At 43.4% G+C, this 15,012-nt stretch overlaps 1 protein-coding gene across 2 annotated transcripts in view; it reads right to left on the reverse strand.

Moving 5' to 3' along the window:
- Positions 1 to 281: 281 nt before the first annotated feature.
- Positions 282 to 15,012, reverse strand: part of ca5a (carbonic anhydrase Va) — a 60,563-nt gene continuing 45,832 nt past the window's right edge. For both annotated transcript variants that reach the window (XM_084316196.1, XM_084316197.1), the window contains exons 5-7: positions 14,478 to 14,540; positions 4,585 to 4,743; positions 282 to 3,482 (exon numbers count right to left, since the gene is read on the reverse strand). In XM_084316196.1, the coding sequence (XP_084172322.1) occupies positions 3,327 to 3,482; positions 4,585 to 4,743; positions 14,478 to 14,540 (378 nt within the window). In that variant the 3' untranslated portion in view covers positions 282 to 3,326. The remainder of the gene's footprint in view (positions 3,483 to 4,584; positions 4,744 to 14,477; positions 14,541 to 15,012) is intronic.

Below are 15,012 nucleotides of genomic sequence, written 5' to 3' on the forward strand. Positions count from 1 at the left end.
ATAAAGACAGGCGGAACCCCTCGCTGCTGCCTCAACTGTACTGAACACGCTCCCGCCTCCAACAGCTTTCACTTCCCTAGCTTCAGCTACGAGTCTACGACCCTCCTGCTGAACACAGGAGGGTGAAGAACCCAACGTCCCTTTCGACAGCAGCTCTTTCCTTCTCCAACCTCTCCCTCTTTCTGTGGCTCTTCACAAGCACAGCACGATCCCTCCAATTCCGTGACACGGCATACAAAACGCACTCCCCCTCCCTCCCTCCCTCCCTCCCTCCCTCCCTCTCTCTCTCTCTCTCTCAGTTCAATAGAAGCGTTGCATAGTAAGGCACACCCTGAGCACCACAACTGCAAAATGTAAACCAAAAGCAGGGCAGGTATCCAGACTTGTAATTCCCTGATGCAACGTCACGTGTCGGCGCGCTGACTCACCGCATTCCGAGACACTCGTGTCGCCTTGGTAACGAACGCATTTGAAAATAATCCGTTTGTGCGGATAGGCTAAATGGTTAAACCGTCCCACTGTCAATCTCATCTTGCCGCGATGTCCTCGCTGCCACCGTGCCATAACACTACCGGCGTTGGTGGGGACCTTTGTGTGTTTTTTAGACACGACTTCAGAATTACATAGTAGTTTAGGTTTGTTCAGAGTACTTAACAATATAGTCCATAATAAACAGATTACCGGTATACATAATTATATTACATTATTGATTTACACGCCAACAGAGGGAAGAGACATTGCATTGTCCTATGTGATGCAGTGTCTTCCGCCACCAAAATAAAAGAACATTTACAAAGAACAGCACAGAAAGACAAACACCTTAAAAAAAAAAAAAAAAAAATCCAACCTCGTATCGCAGTACTTGTTATTCGTATACTTTTTGGACAGTTTGGTTCATGATTTCTTTAACAAAGTATAGATCAACAAGTCTCTCCCAGAACCAGAAGACAAGTGTGTCCCACAACTAGAAAAAAGGCTCAGTCCTGGGAGGAGAGAGCAGCACAGGTTACAAGATCACACCACTTTAAACATTTCAATTCAGTATCGGGGTAAACCTTCCCTTTAAGTTGCACAAATGACAAATATGATCCATAGCCGGTACTAGTGTCTAACAGTCCTATAGCTACAATGTAATGTATGGATCCCAAAAACGCCCTCAGTCAGATCAGATCTAGACTGAATGAGTTCTGTGGATATAATTACAAGTGAATATCTGGCAATTTCACCGATTTATTTGTTGATTAAATTGACCTAAATCGATTACCGGTAGTCAACAAAATCCTGTTACTATTAACCGAGCATGATGTGACACAGCTTAAAGGCAGGGCCTATAATCGTGCCGTTAACCTAAAAAGGAAAACACTTTTCTATTGATTTCTGTGAATAGCAGTCACATGGCCTGGACGATGCTTCAGCGCTCCACCCGAGGAGACATGTCCTGAGGGGGACACTGTCCCACATGATCAGCCACCAAACACCAAGACGCGCCCGGGAGGCCTTGCCCATGACAGCAGAGTCATTCACAGAACATTTAAGGCACTATGGTCGGAGACGATGTGTATAGTGAAGAGACGGAGCACTGTGGCAGTTTTGAATGGCGAATTCCGTATTGCTACAGAACAAACATAATGGAAATTATTAAATGTGATGTAATTTTTTATGTTGAGTAAAACTATAATCTACTTCATCTCGAGGTTAATTGTGACTTTTAAAAAGACAAATTGAATCCCCTTCTCTGCCAAAAGGCTGGGAATCGCGCAGTGAGCAGTTGCCATGGTAACTAAGAACTCTGTGGCAAGTGGCGCATTCGTAGAAGTGGGGGGAAAGGGTATTTTTCTACCACAAAATGTTCCTTTTTGACCCAATGAACCATTCTGTATTGTCAGCAATTTACCAGTGACTTCAAATATGAAATAAAAACAATGATATGTGTGACGGATTCTTGGATATGGGTCAAGTCTCGTTAGTTCTGAAGTTATCATGATGGCGGCAGAGTGAACCAACCTCTCTTTAGACAGACTTTGCTATGGCAACGGAATCTAGAATGCTGTGAGACGGAGTCCTGGAAGAGATCTGATCAACAAATTCAACACTGCTAGGAATGCATGTGTGCTACTATAACCTGGTATGATTGTGCATATTATTTTGATTTAATGTATCCCACCTCTGATTCCTGTTAAAGAGCCAGGGTTATGAAGGCTTCTAACAGCCGACATCACCAATCCCTAGCAGATGTCCTTAGAACATTGAGCAGCGGTAAAGTACCAGATATTGGCTGGATTTTGCAATCCATTAATTTGGTACAATCCATTAGGTTTAAGTGGAGCTTCACTGACTCCATTGATTACAGAAAATCCTTTTCGAAAGGGTTTCAGTTTCAGAATAAACCTGCTCTCCCTTGGTCTGGCTGCCAATTACATATAATCTCTTCGTTTACTGGTGATAATGGCTTACATTATAGCCACCGTATTAAAATACAGATAAAAACAACAACCATTAAAATTACTTTTCTTTTTTTAAAAGCAGTGGATGACATCGCAGTAATAAAACTCTTGATATTTCATTCTTTATAGGAACCACGCTGTTCCCCATTCAGTAAGTAAGTCATCTTAAATACCATCAAGTCAACCTCCTGCTTCAACCTCACCATCCATAGTGGATAAAAAATTACTGTCAGGAAATCAGGAAGAGACACCGCTGGAGTAGACGACCACTGCCAGCAGAGGGAGCCGTTTCTGTACTGTAGACAGAGCCAGACTTGTAGGTAAACCTCCTTATGTACTAAGTATTATGTACTATAACTGTTGTTAAAACCGGAATAAAACATCTTCACTTATTGATGGTGAGGAGTGAGTAAGAGATATGACCTAAAAACATTGAGATCAAATAAAACACATGCCAACAGCTGAAACCAATTCACCTCGGAAAAGAGGGGGTTTGAGAGAAAAGAGAAAAGAAAACCTTTTGCATCCTTTCAAAAGCACAACAGAAGTGCCAACTGAAAGGTCTGAAGTCCAAGGCGGTCTCGTGAAGACCTTCTTCATTCTAACAACTCCTGCGGTACGGCAACACCCATGCTGTTGTCACGGTGACGATGCGGTCTCCATGACAATGCCAAATTATTTGTCTAAGGCAGAGTGAGAGAAATCAGCCAGGCAGATGGACACAGCAAGTCACTGATTCAACCCCCAGAACTAGGGCTTCCCAGGTAGGTGTGTGTGTGCGTGAGTGAGTGAGTGAGTGAGTGAGTGAGTGAGTGAGTGTGTGTGTGTGAGTGTGAGTGTGAGTGTGAGTGTGAGTGTGAGTGTGTGTGTGTGTGGTAGCAGTCAGTGTGTGTGATGGTTAGCCCCCTGGAGGAAGGGAGTGAAGGAGGAACGGACGGTACGTCCGCGGAGAGGCTGCTGCACCCGGAAGTTGTTGACCATACTCTTCTGTACATCCTCCTCCGCTGAGGTGAAGAGAAGACTCCTGAACACTGCCAGCTGGAGGAGAGAGAGAGAGAGAGAGAGAGAGAGAGAGAGAGAGAGAGAGAGAGATACAGAGAGAGAGACAGTGAGATGGAGATACAGAGACAGTAGAGACAGATAGAAGAGAGACAAGAGAGTGAGATAGAGATACAGAAAGAGACAAGAGAGTGAGATAAATACAGAGATGAGAATGAGATACAGATACAGAAAGAGACAAGAAAGTGAGACAGAGATAGAAAGCAAGAGAGTAAGGTAGAGATAGAGAAATAGAGACAGAAGAGAGCAAGATAGATACAGACGGGGAGAGACAAGAGAGTGATATAGTTACAGAAAGAGACAAGAGAGAGATACAGACGGAGAGACAAGAGTGAGATAGAGTAACAGAAAGAGAAGAGAGTGAGATAGAGATACAGAAAGAGAGGTGGGAGAGAAAGAGAATGCGTGAGCGAGAGAAAGAAAAAGAGAAATATTTAAAGAGAATGATAATGTCCGGCAGCGTGGTTACATGAGTAGAGCACCGGACTCATGATCGGAAGATCACCGGTTCGAGCCCCGGTCAAGGCCATTGTCGGAAAGTAGTGTTGTTGTCCAGAAGGGGGCACTCTGTCCTCTGGACTAGTCAGTAACAATGCCCCTGTTACAGTGATAGAGACACTGTATAGCTGCGAGTGCCGTCCTTCAGATGAGACGCTAAACCGAGGTCTTGACTTAATCTGGGTCATTAAAGAACCCAGGACTCCTATGGCAAAGAGTAGGGGGTTCCCCGACATTCCTGGCCAAATTTCCTATCAGGTCTCTGACATCAAGGCCACCTAATCCCCTTAATTGGCTGATATCAATCCCCGTCTCCTGAGCCGTTCAGCCATTGTGTAGTGTGATGTGTGCCGGGTGGCAGTGTATGGTAGCCATTGTGTAGTGTGATGTGTGCCTGGTGCCAGTGTATGGCAGCCATTGAGCCTGCGTAGCCCAAGGTTGGGTGCTACCAGTGGTGAAGAAGGAGGCAATTTCCAACCTACATTGTGGGGAGTGCTTTGAGTGTTTAGAAAAGCGCTATATAAATGTAATGAATTATTATTATTATTTATTATTATAACACACACACGCACACACACCCTACCTGGTCGTGGCTGACTTCGATATGCTGCTTCATGACCATCCAGGTGACGGCCTCTGTGAGGGGGGGTGTGGTGAGTGAGCCGGCATACGTCCAGTACTCATCAATGTTAGTGGGCAGTAGACAGGCAGGATCGAACCTGGTGAACTCCACTACACTGTCCTACAGACAGACAGACAGACAGACAGAGGAAAACAAGGTTAGGTTCACTTGTATGTCCAGTAGGCACTGATGTCGGTGGGTCGTCACTCGCTGGCCAAGCTGCTCATCATAACGGTCACCTACATTTTTTTTCCGTTTAACCTAATGGAGATGATAGCAAATATGCACAATAGGTGCTGGGCTGGGCCAATATCAGTGGAGAAATTAAAGATATAAATTTTTGTGGATCATATTAACGGTAACAGAGTAACAGGCAGCCAGGATCAAACCAGATCAACAGTCCTGTAGGCAGACAGACATACAAACACATTATGTTTGTAAACACATAGTCAGGTTGTGTTAACATTAACTTTTCACAAATTTTCCATTCAACTCAATGTCATCATTCTCCCTGGCGTGGGCATAGCCACTTATTTGTCTCCTTGTGTCCAAGCACTCTCATATGGCTGACTATTTACAGTCCATAAATGTATGGACATTGACACAATTTTGGCTCAGTACACACCACAACAATGGACTTGAAATTAATCAAGATGTACACACTTAGCTTACATTAGATTAGAGGGTATTTACATCCAAATCAGTGTAGGAATTACAACAGTTTCGCCAATGCGCATGAGCCGCGACAAGCTTCTATGCCTCTGCTGCCGCTGTATGTTGGAGAACCAGCGGTCTTCCGCTCCTCCTCACTCGAGAGTGAGAGCAAAGCCGCGCGAGGGGTCGGCACCTCGGCACAGCTCAGCCCTGTGTGACACGAGCAGGAAGGAGGAGATGGGAGTCCTTCCAATCGGAATATGTTGTTTCTTTACACATATGTTGGATTATGAATATGTCTTTATAGCTACAAATGAATGACTAATTCGGTCAGAAAGCAGTAACACAACAGTTGCAATGTTGTGTTACTGCTTCTCGGCATAAGCCCCATAATAAGACCGTCTCTGGTTTGCTCCAGCGGACACCAGAGCTCAGCGATGCCGCTCGCGGGAGCATATTCTCCCCGCTGGCGATCGCAGCACGAAGGGTCGCGGACCAGCCTGGCAGCAGAGGGCAGAGAGGCTTGTCGCGGCTCATGCGCATGCTCGGCCAATCAGAGCGCAAAACGGCTATGCGGAAACCGAACGCCGTTGTATTTGGCATAGACGCTGACAGGCTACCTCCTCGTGTACCGGAGGGGACACGCGATGCAAGGCTTCTATCCTCCCTACAAACGACCAGTGAGGGGCATATGCGAGCAACGTTCAAGACAGGGGAGGGGAGAATTGGAAAACACGAAATTGGGATGGGAGAAAAATAGAAAATAAGGAGAAAAGGTGGAATTTTTTTTTTTAAAGAATTCATCCTGTAGCTTTCGTCAGCAGTCACATCATCAATAGATACAAGGGAACCAGTTCCATTGGCAGCCATACATGCCCACGCCACAACACTACCACCACCATGCTTCATTGATGAGCTGGTATGTTATGGTGGTAACTCTAATGTGGTCTTCATGTTTTCTAGGCTCACCAATGGTTTACATCTTGTGGTGAACCATCTGTATTCACTCTGGTGAAGTCTTCTCTTGATTGTTGACTTTGACACAGATACGTCTACCTCCTGGAGAGTGTTCTTGATCTGGCCAACTGTTGTGAAGGGGATTTTCTTCAACAGGGAAAGAATTCTTCTGTCATCCAGCACAGTTGTTTTCCGTGGTCTTCTGGGTCTTCTGTTGTTGCTGAGCTCACCAGTGCGTTCTTTCTTTTTAAGAAAGTACCAAACAGTTGATTTGGCCACACCTAATGTGTTTGCCATCTCTCTGATGGGATTGTTTAGATTTTTCAGCCAAATGATGGCTTGCTTCACCGATAGTGACAGCTCTCTTTGGACCTCATATTGAGAGTTGATAGCAGCAACAGATTCCAAATGCAAATACCACACTTGAAATACTTGGAAGGCCTTAACTCTAGCCCTTTTATCTGCTCCTGTAAATGAAGTAATGAGGGGATAACAACACAGACCTGGCCATGGGACAGCTGAGCATTACCAACATTACCGTTGGTCCATTAAAAAGGCACATATAGAAATTGGTGTAATTCCTACACTGTTCACCTGCTTTGGATGTAAATACAGTCAAATTAACCCTTTATCTGCCAGGGATTATTCTGATTTTATACCGTCCTCTGCCAGCTCTATTTGTCTATGGAGATGTTCCCCTTCTTTGCAGGGCTATAACTTTTTTAATTGTATTGCTAAATTGACATTACTATTACTAAATTTCAATTGTACAAGGTCCTAAACGTCATGCCTCATCATCTGCTGGTGACCGGAGGGGGGGGGGGGGGTTATAAGTCCGTGGCCGACGTTAAATGATTCATGTAGTATGGGCGATATATATATCAGAGCAGATTATACGGTTAATAATAATCAAACACGCTGAAACTCACCACGGCTTCCTCTGACCGTTGGGTGATCAGCGTGGAGCAGAAAGATCGCTATTATGGGATGTTGATATATGCGATCCATTTCCAGGTTGTATAATACTATATGCGTCCAAATCATGTTGTTTATAGAGTTATTTGCAACCGATCGATGTCCAGTGTATCAAGCTGGAGTCCCGCTAGCGATATCGAGTGCCCGGACGAAATATGGGCGAGCACCACTTCCGGCGCGTCACTTCCGGTTTTGGCGATTCGCCGATCGGCCACCAGATGGCGGTCTTGAACCGTTGGAGAGTACAGGAGATCTCAAGTCTCCGTGGGTGAAATATGATTGCCATGACAGATTTTTGAAATATTGATCTCAAAGACGCTGTACGACGTCATTGGCAGATTACGCATGGCGGATAATGACGTGTTAAGTTGTCCTTGGCGATTAAAGTGTTAAAGCTGGAAGGCTGCACTCAAAGCACATCTTGGTTGTTTAATTTCAAATGCATGGTGGTGGTGGTGGTGTAGAGACAAAATTATGAAAATTGTGCTGATGTCCAAATATCTATGGACCCGACTGCAAACAGTCAGGGAGTGGACACAAGGAGACAAAAACAAAGTTTAAGCCCGCACCAACAGAGTTTCTTTGACCAGGGAGAATGAAGACATTGAGATGAATGCTTGTGGGTATGTGAAAAGTTAACGTTACACAAAAGTCTAACTCTGTGCTTAAACTTGGCTTGGCTTCAAAACCAAATTTTCATCAATACTAAACAACATGGCCCCCCTAAGAACCACCAGGGTAAAAAATCGCGCTGAGCCATGGATGCACACTGAAATACTGACCGCTATGAAAGCCAGAGACAAAAAATGCTCTGAGTTTCGTAAAAGTCAGTCAAAGCTTACCAAAAGCACGAGCAGTGAACTCCAAGACCACGTGACTGAACTCAAACTAGAAAGAAACAGACTAAGAAATGACGTAAACTCCATGATCAAAACTGCTAAAAAAAATGTCATCAATGACAAAACCGAGGAAAACAAAAATAAACCACGTGAACTTTGGAAATTACTCAACAATCAACTAGGCTGCAGTAAAAAACTCAAAACCAGGTTCTCAAACATAAACATAAAGACGGACAACACGCTCATCACAGACAAGCTGGATGTAGCCAATTACTTAAACACTTTCTTCACAAACATAGCCACAACACTGGTAAACAAACTACCCTCCCACTCAGGGCAGTATGGGGTAGAACACATAGTAGCATACTACAAGAACCTAGGCGTCCACAAAGACGACTTCAAACTGGAAATAGTAACTACAGATGAGGTACTCAAAAAACTGAGCGCCCTCCAACCAAACAAGGCCACTGGCCATGACAACATCCCCTCCAAATTCCTCAGAGACTCAGCAGCAGCCATCACCCCAGTCATCACACACATAATAAACCTCTCCATAAAACAGGGACACGTCCCCAAGGACTTCAAAATTGCGAGAGTAACACCCCTGCACAAAAAGGGCAGCAAATTAGACCCGGGTAACTACCGCCCTGTTTCTATCCTTACATCCATCTCGAAAGTCATGGAAAAAATAGTATACGAACAGATCGAAAAGTACCTCGCGGAAAAAAATCTAATCTACGAATTCCAATCTGGCTTCAGAACATCCCACTCCACTGACACATGCCTTCTCTACTTGAACGACCACATCAAACAAGAGGTGGACGCGGGCAAATACTGCGGCATGGTCATGCTGGACCTACAAAAGGCCTTCGACACTGTCAATCACACCATTCTGATTGACAAGCTAAAAGCAATTGGTTTTGATAGTTTATCAGTGAGCTGGATACAATCCTACCTGGAGGGGAGGGAACAGATGGTGGAAGTAAACGGTACACTATCCCCCCCCCTCACAGTGAGCTGTGGTGTTCCACAAGGAAGCATACTAGGACCGCTACTATTCCTAATTTATGCAAATGACATGTCGTCAGCTTGTGACTGCAACTTGTTCCTGTTTGCGGACGACTCAGCCCTGCTGGTCTCTGACAAGAACAAGTTACAGGTTGAAAAAGCCCTCAGCTCGGAACTAGGCAAAATCTGCATATGGCTCGCCGACAACAAACTATCATTACACATGGGCAAAACAGAGTCCATTCTCTTCGGTTCAAATAACAAACTCAGCAAGACCGACGGCTTCTCGGTTACAGTGGGTGACAATATTATCACAAGGAAAGATGAAATTACCTACCTGGGTTCCATCCTAGAGGCTAATCTTTCCTGTGACAAAATGGCATCCAATGTAATAAAAAAAGTCAACCAACGAACGCGATTCTTGTACCGGATCTCCGCTCTGGTAAACAAGAATACCCTGAAGACTCTAGCAGGAGCACTCATTCAAGGGTACTACGACTATGCTTGCACCTCATGGTACCAAAGCACCTCAAAGGCACTAAAAAACAAATTACAAACATCTCAAAACAAGCTAGTCAGACTACTACTTGACCTGACTCCTAGAACCCACCTCACCCCTGCCCACTTTGACAACCTAGGATGGCTTAGAGTAGACGACAGAGTACAGCAACTTGCAATGGGCCTGGTCTACAAGATACACTACGCGACCAAGGTACCCATGTACATGTCAAAATACTTCCCAAAGGTCAGTGAATACCACGATCACAACACCAGAGGGAGCTCCACAAATCATGTAAAACCCAGATTCGGATCAAACAAGGGACTAAACACGTTTCGCAATTATGCCACATCAATGTGGAACGCCCTGCCTAAAGCTGTAAAGGAATGTGAATCACTACCCACCTTCAAAAACACTCTCAAAAAACACCTACGTGAGACTGCAATTCGAAACTGGCCCCTACAAATGTCCTAACCTAGTTGTACAGTAAATGACCAAGTAAGGCTTTGTCAATATTCCAATGTACAGTGTAAAATGTGTGTGTGTCCCCTTCCCAACCCCCCCCCCCCCCCCCCCCCCCACCTCCAATGTACAGCCCTCACCCAACCCACCCAACCCCACCCCACCCAACCAACCTCCTCCAATGTACAGTTTCTATGCCAAATGTATATACACTCCTTTTCTGGACACTTTTGTATCACAAACAGTACTGTATTTGCAAATCTGATATGTCATAAATGTATAGATGTAGCAGTACTGTCTATCTGTATGTCATGTATGTCATATATGTTATGATGAATTGAAAATGGGGGACCCTGATGTAAACAAGTCGAAAGTCTTTCTCTGGTCTGCATCCCCTTAACAATTGTATGTATTGAGCTGTACTGTACTGTACCCATTCTGCAATCTGTTAATAAACTTTTCAATCAATCAATCAATATCAAAGCCAGAGGGTGCTAATGTTAATCGGTATCTTGGTAATAAAGCGCGACTCTTATCAAAGCCAGAGGGTGCTAATGTCAATTGTTATCTTGGTGATAAAGTGTGACTGTTGTCAAACCACCATGTGTGTCTGAGCTTCACAAAAAAGATGGAATACAGCAAAACACAATACCTCCAGCACAGGGCTGTACGTTAACTTTTTTTGCACATAGCACTGGTGCTACAGAGGTTGATAGTTTTGTAGCACAGGCCAAAATCTTGTAGCACGAGTATAAAACGTCTCTAAAATCTCTAAAAACAACCACAAGTAGTGCAGTTCATTACTTAAATAGGTATGTGACTGGCAAGGGACATGCATCTTGCATACAGGGCACACAAAATCCAAACTTTAACAAGAAATGCTTTTAGACAAATTCTTTCTTTATTTGCCCATAATGTAAAACAAAAAGAACAAGGACATAACCATATAACCGATATGAAGCAGTCCGAGACAAGGCAGCGCTGGTGTGGACTCAGATTACAGGGAAAGCTAGAAACCAACCTAGAAACACCTAGAAACCAACATAACAAATATATATAATGCATACAAACACCTGTACATATTTGTGGAACCAAATAAATAAATGTATTATTATTACACACACACACACACACACACACACACACACACACACACACACACACACACACACACACACACACACACACACACACACACACACACACACACACACACACACACACACACACACACACACACACACACACACACACACACACACACACACACACACACACACACACACACACACACACACACACACACACACACACTATTGCATTAATCAGAAGTACAAGGAACTCTGCATGAATGAAAAGGGCTTTATAAATAAAAATGAATTATTATTATTATTACCTTATTTGCATATTGTCTCGTTATTAGATAGATAGATAGATTGATTGATAGATAGATAATTAATACTTTATTGATCCCGGAGGGGAATTTAAGTAGCCATACGATGGAGTTCTTTTTACAGAGTAAAATTAGCGGCTTAAATTTAGTGAACAGCATTTCTTCCTTGGCGATGCAATATGCCACATTCATCTTAAACGTTACCTCACGGAGATCAGCATCATCCGCTCTGGTCGTCTGTTTACTCAGCGAGTGCAAGAGGGTGCCGGCCCGCTCGGGGTTTTGTTTAGAGTTGAAGGCATCCCGGGCAAGAATGTGTCGATGGGACGTATTATGCTTGCTAATATTATCCCTTTTTAGGATATTGTTACCCACGACATATGGATTTTCTGATCGAATCTTTTCGGGAGCCTCTCGGCACCAGTGACAGAATAATAGCTGCTCTTCCTCGTTAAAAATAAGCCACGGAAAATCATTTTTCCACTCTGCGTTATATCTGTAAACCTTAATCTTCTCCTTCTCCTGTCTCGTTTCTATTAACGGTGGTCCCTCTCGGGCTCGTTTGGGGTTTTGTACTTCTTTTGGATTTAAAACCTTAAAAAAGCGCTTCATCTTGTCAGAAACTGTCTCAGTCACTGTACATTGAGCTCGCACCTGGCTGCCTCGGCTCGCGGGGATATTGTTCGCTAGGGATTATGGTATTTGGTGTTTTGATATGGACTCTACGCGAGACGGGACATTGTTTTTAATCGCACGAGACTACAAGTACCAGGTGGATATGGATAAGCAAAAAGGTGAAATGGTGAGGTTATGGAACCGCCTGGTCCAGCTGCCAAATGGCAGGGTGACTAAAAAGATTTTTAATTGGGACAGAGCACACGGTCATCCCTGGTCAAGAGAGATGTCTATGATTTTTTCTTCTACTGACTTGAGTATGATTTTTATGAACAATTTGCAGTGTAAGGTTCACATAATTAAAACAAAATTATCAACAATCCATCAGGATAAGTGGAAGGTGGAGATTTTGAAAAAACCTAAACTTATAAAATATATTATATATAATATAATTAAAAATGAGTATTTTACTGAACCTTATGTAATGTTAAACTTAAAGAGAAGACGGAGGTCTCTGTGTGCCCAGTTGAGGTCTGGCACCCTGCCATTGGCTGTGGAAGTGGGTAGATTCCAGGGTAAACCTGAGGAGGAGCGGTTGTGTGTTCTGTGTGATCTGGGAGTGGTGGAGGATGAATATCATTTTGTTTTTTATTGCCCTTTGTACACCACTTTGAGGAGGGCTTTATTTGAAAAAATTCAAATTGCAAACCCAGATTTGTTTTGGCAGTCTGAGAGCTGTATGTTGAGTTGTTTTTTTGTGGAGGACATCTTCGGTTTTGCAGGATTTTTGGAGAAGGCATGGCACCTGAGACAAAACACACTGTATCCTATATAATTGTATTTGAATTCACCTTGTTTTTCTGTTTATTTACATTGAGTACAGCTTGTGTTATATTACGTTTTATTGTATTTTCTTGTATTTTTCTTTTTTTATGGCCATCTTGGTCTATGTCATTTGTTAAGTAATTGGTAAAGTATATTATTATATACTTATTGTTATGTGTCTTGTAAGCCCATATGGGCTGGGCATACATCTGTATGTAAGACACGAAAATAAAAAATATCAAATCAAATCAAATCAAATCAAAACCAGGTGGATAGTGCCGTGGTCCATTCATTTACCGTCAAATTTTTTTTTGCTTGCACCACGGGCCATCGCACCCGTGCTAGTGAAGTCAATTCATTCATCGCACAGACTGACGTCAGTGTCGCACGTGCGACATATGTCGCACCGTACAGCCCTGCTCCAGCAAGAGTATTTTGTTCAGCAAAGAAGCTCCTCCAATTATGACAAAAGCATTTGCTTCAACCCTCCGTGCACCGCTTGACGTGTTGCGGTCTCCTGGGGTTATCATTAACCCTTTCACTACCACACTACCAAAGGGTTAACCCTTTCACTACCACACTACAGAACGTCTGTAGTGTGGTAGTGAAAGACCTTCTGTAGTGTGGTAGTGAAAGGGTTAACCTTCTGTAGTGTGGTAGTGTGCCAAACTTATTTTCATTGTACTGTACTTGTGCTGTATAATGACAATACATTTGAATCTAATCTAATAAGAACTGGATTCGATAAGCAGAACCAGAATCTAAACAATACCCAAAAGTGACATTTTTCACTGTGCTCCTGAATTTCTTTGTGTGCTCCTAAATTTGTACATGTGCTCCTTGGGAAAAAAGTAAGCGTCAAGCCCTGAACCTAATCATGCATCATTAGTGAAAAGATGACAATTAGTTGATAAATGTGTTCAAATACAGATGTCTCCATCTGGTCAGGCCTGTAGTGTCTCTAGGAGTCCACCAGAGGGGGCTACTGTCTACTACTGTAGCCACATTTAGCCCTTTTACACCGGCAGGGCTCCGTGCCCGGTTCCCAAACCTAATCTTGAATCGACCGGTTCTGAACCTGAAAAGTCAGTTCTCAGCTGGAACCGAATTTTTTGTTTGTTTTTCCTTGTGAACCGTGACATCATCAGTGGGCGTGTCATAATCTAGGCTGTGAAGACAAGAGAAAACGGCGAGGGCCGTATGCAAAACAGCAGAGGTTCGGCATTGCACTGCACCATGCTGATCCATTCAACAGGTAGTTGAAGCGATTTGCGACTGATCTCAAATGTATTGGTATTATACAGCACAAGTACAATACACCATCCAACCAGAGTGGATAAATAAATGCTCCATAAATAAATAAATGCGTGGAGAAATGGCTTAGTGAGGCAGCCTCAGCGCGCGAGCGCACACACACACGTACTGTATACGTGCAAAATTAATCGTTCCAGCAAAGTAGGCTTCTATTATTCTAATGACTTGTTTTATTAGGTATTATAGTAGTAAGTCCTACTGTAGAACATGACATAATTTAGCATGACATCTCATTTAGTCGTGTCAATACTGAACGACTTTATTGTTGTTGTTATTGTGGCATTTTGTACATGTAAGTGACATAGGGACTAACCTTGTGTCTGACAGCAGGCAGGGCGTCCACCAACTTCTGAAGACCTTCATGCCTCTTCCCCACCTACACAAGGATTAAAACAGTGAGCTGGATTAAAATAGTGCTTATACTAGACACATACACACATGGTCAAAGAGGTTATGAGAGAGAGAGAGAGAGAGAGAGAGAGAGCGAGAGCGAGAGCGAGAGCGAGAGCGAGAGAGAGAGAGAAAGAGAGAGGAGAGAGAGAGAGAGAGAGACATTCTTCCAAACCCAAGTGGATTTAACACAAAGGAAGAAAACAGGCCAGCAAGCCACAGGAGTAAAAAGGAGAGATCAAGAGAGAGAAAAACAGAGAAAGAGAGTGAGAGACACATTATTCCACACCTAAGTGGATTTGAAAGAAAGAAAGAACATGGGTGTGTCTGTGTGTGAGAGAGAGACGTATGAATGAATGAATGAATTAATGAAAACTTTATTTAACAGATTGCAGAATTGGTACAATACAGTACGGCTCAATACACACAATTGTTAAGGGGATGCAGACCAGAGAAAG

Source organism: Notolepis coatsorum (genome assembly GCF_963971535.1).
Source record: "Notolepis coatsorum genome assembly, chromosome: 6".
Lineage (NCBI taxonomy): Eukaryota > Metazoa > Chordata > Actinopteri > Aulopiformes > Paralepididae > Notolepis > Notolepis coatsorum.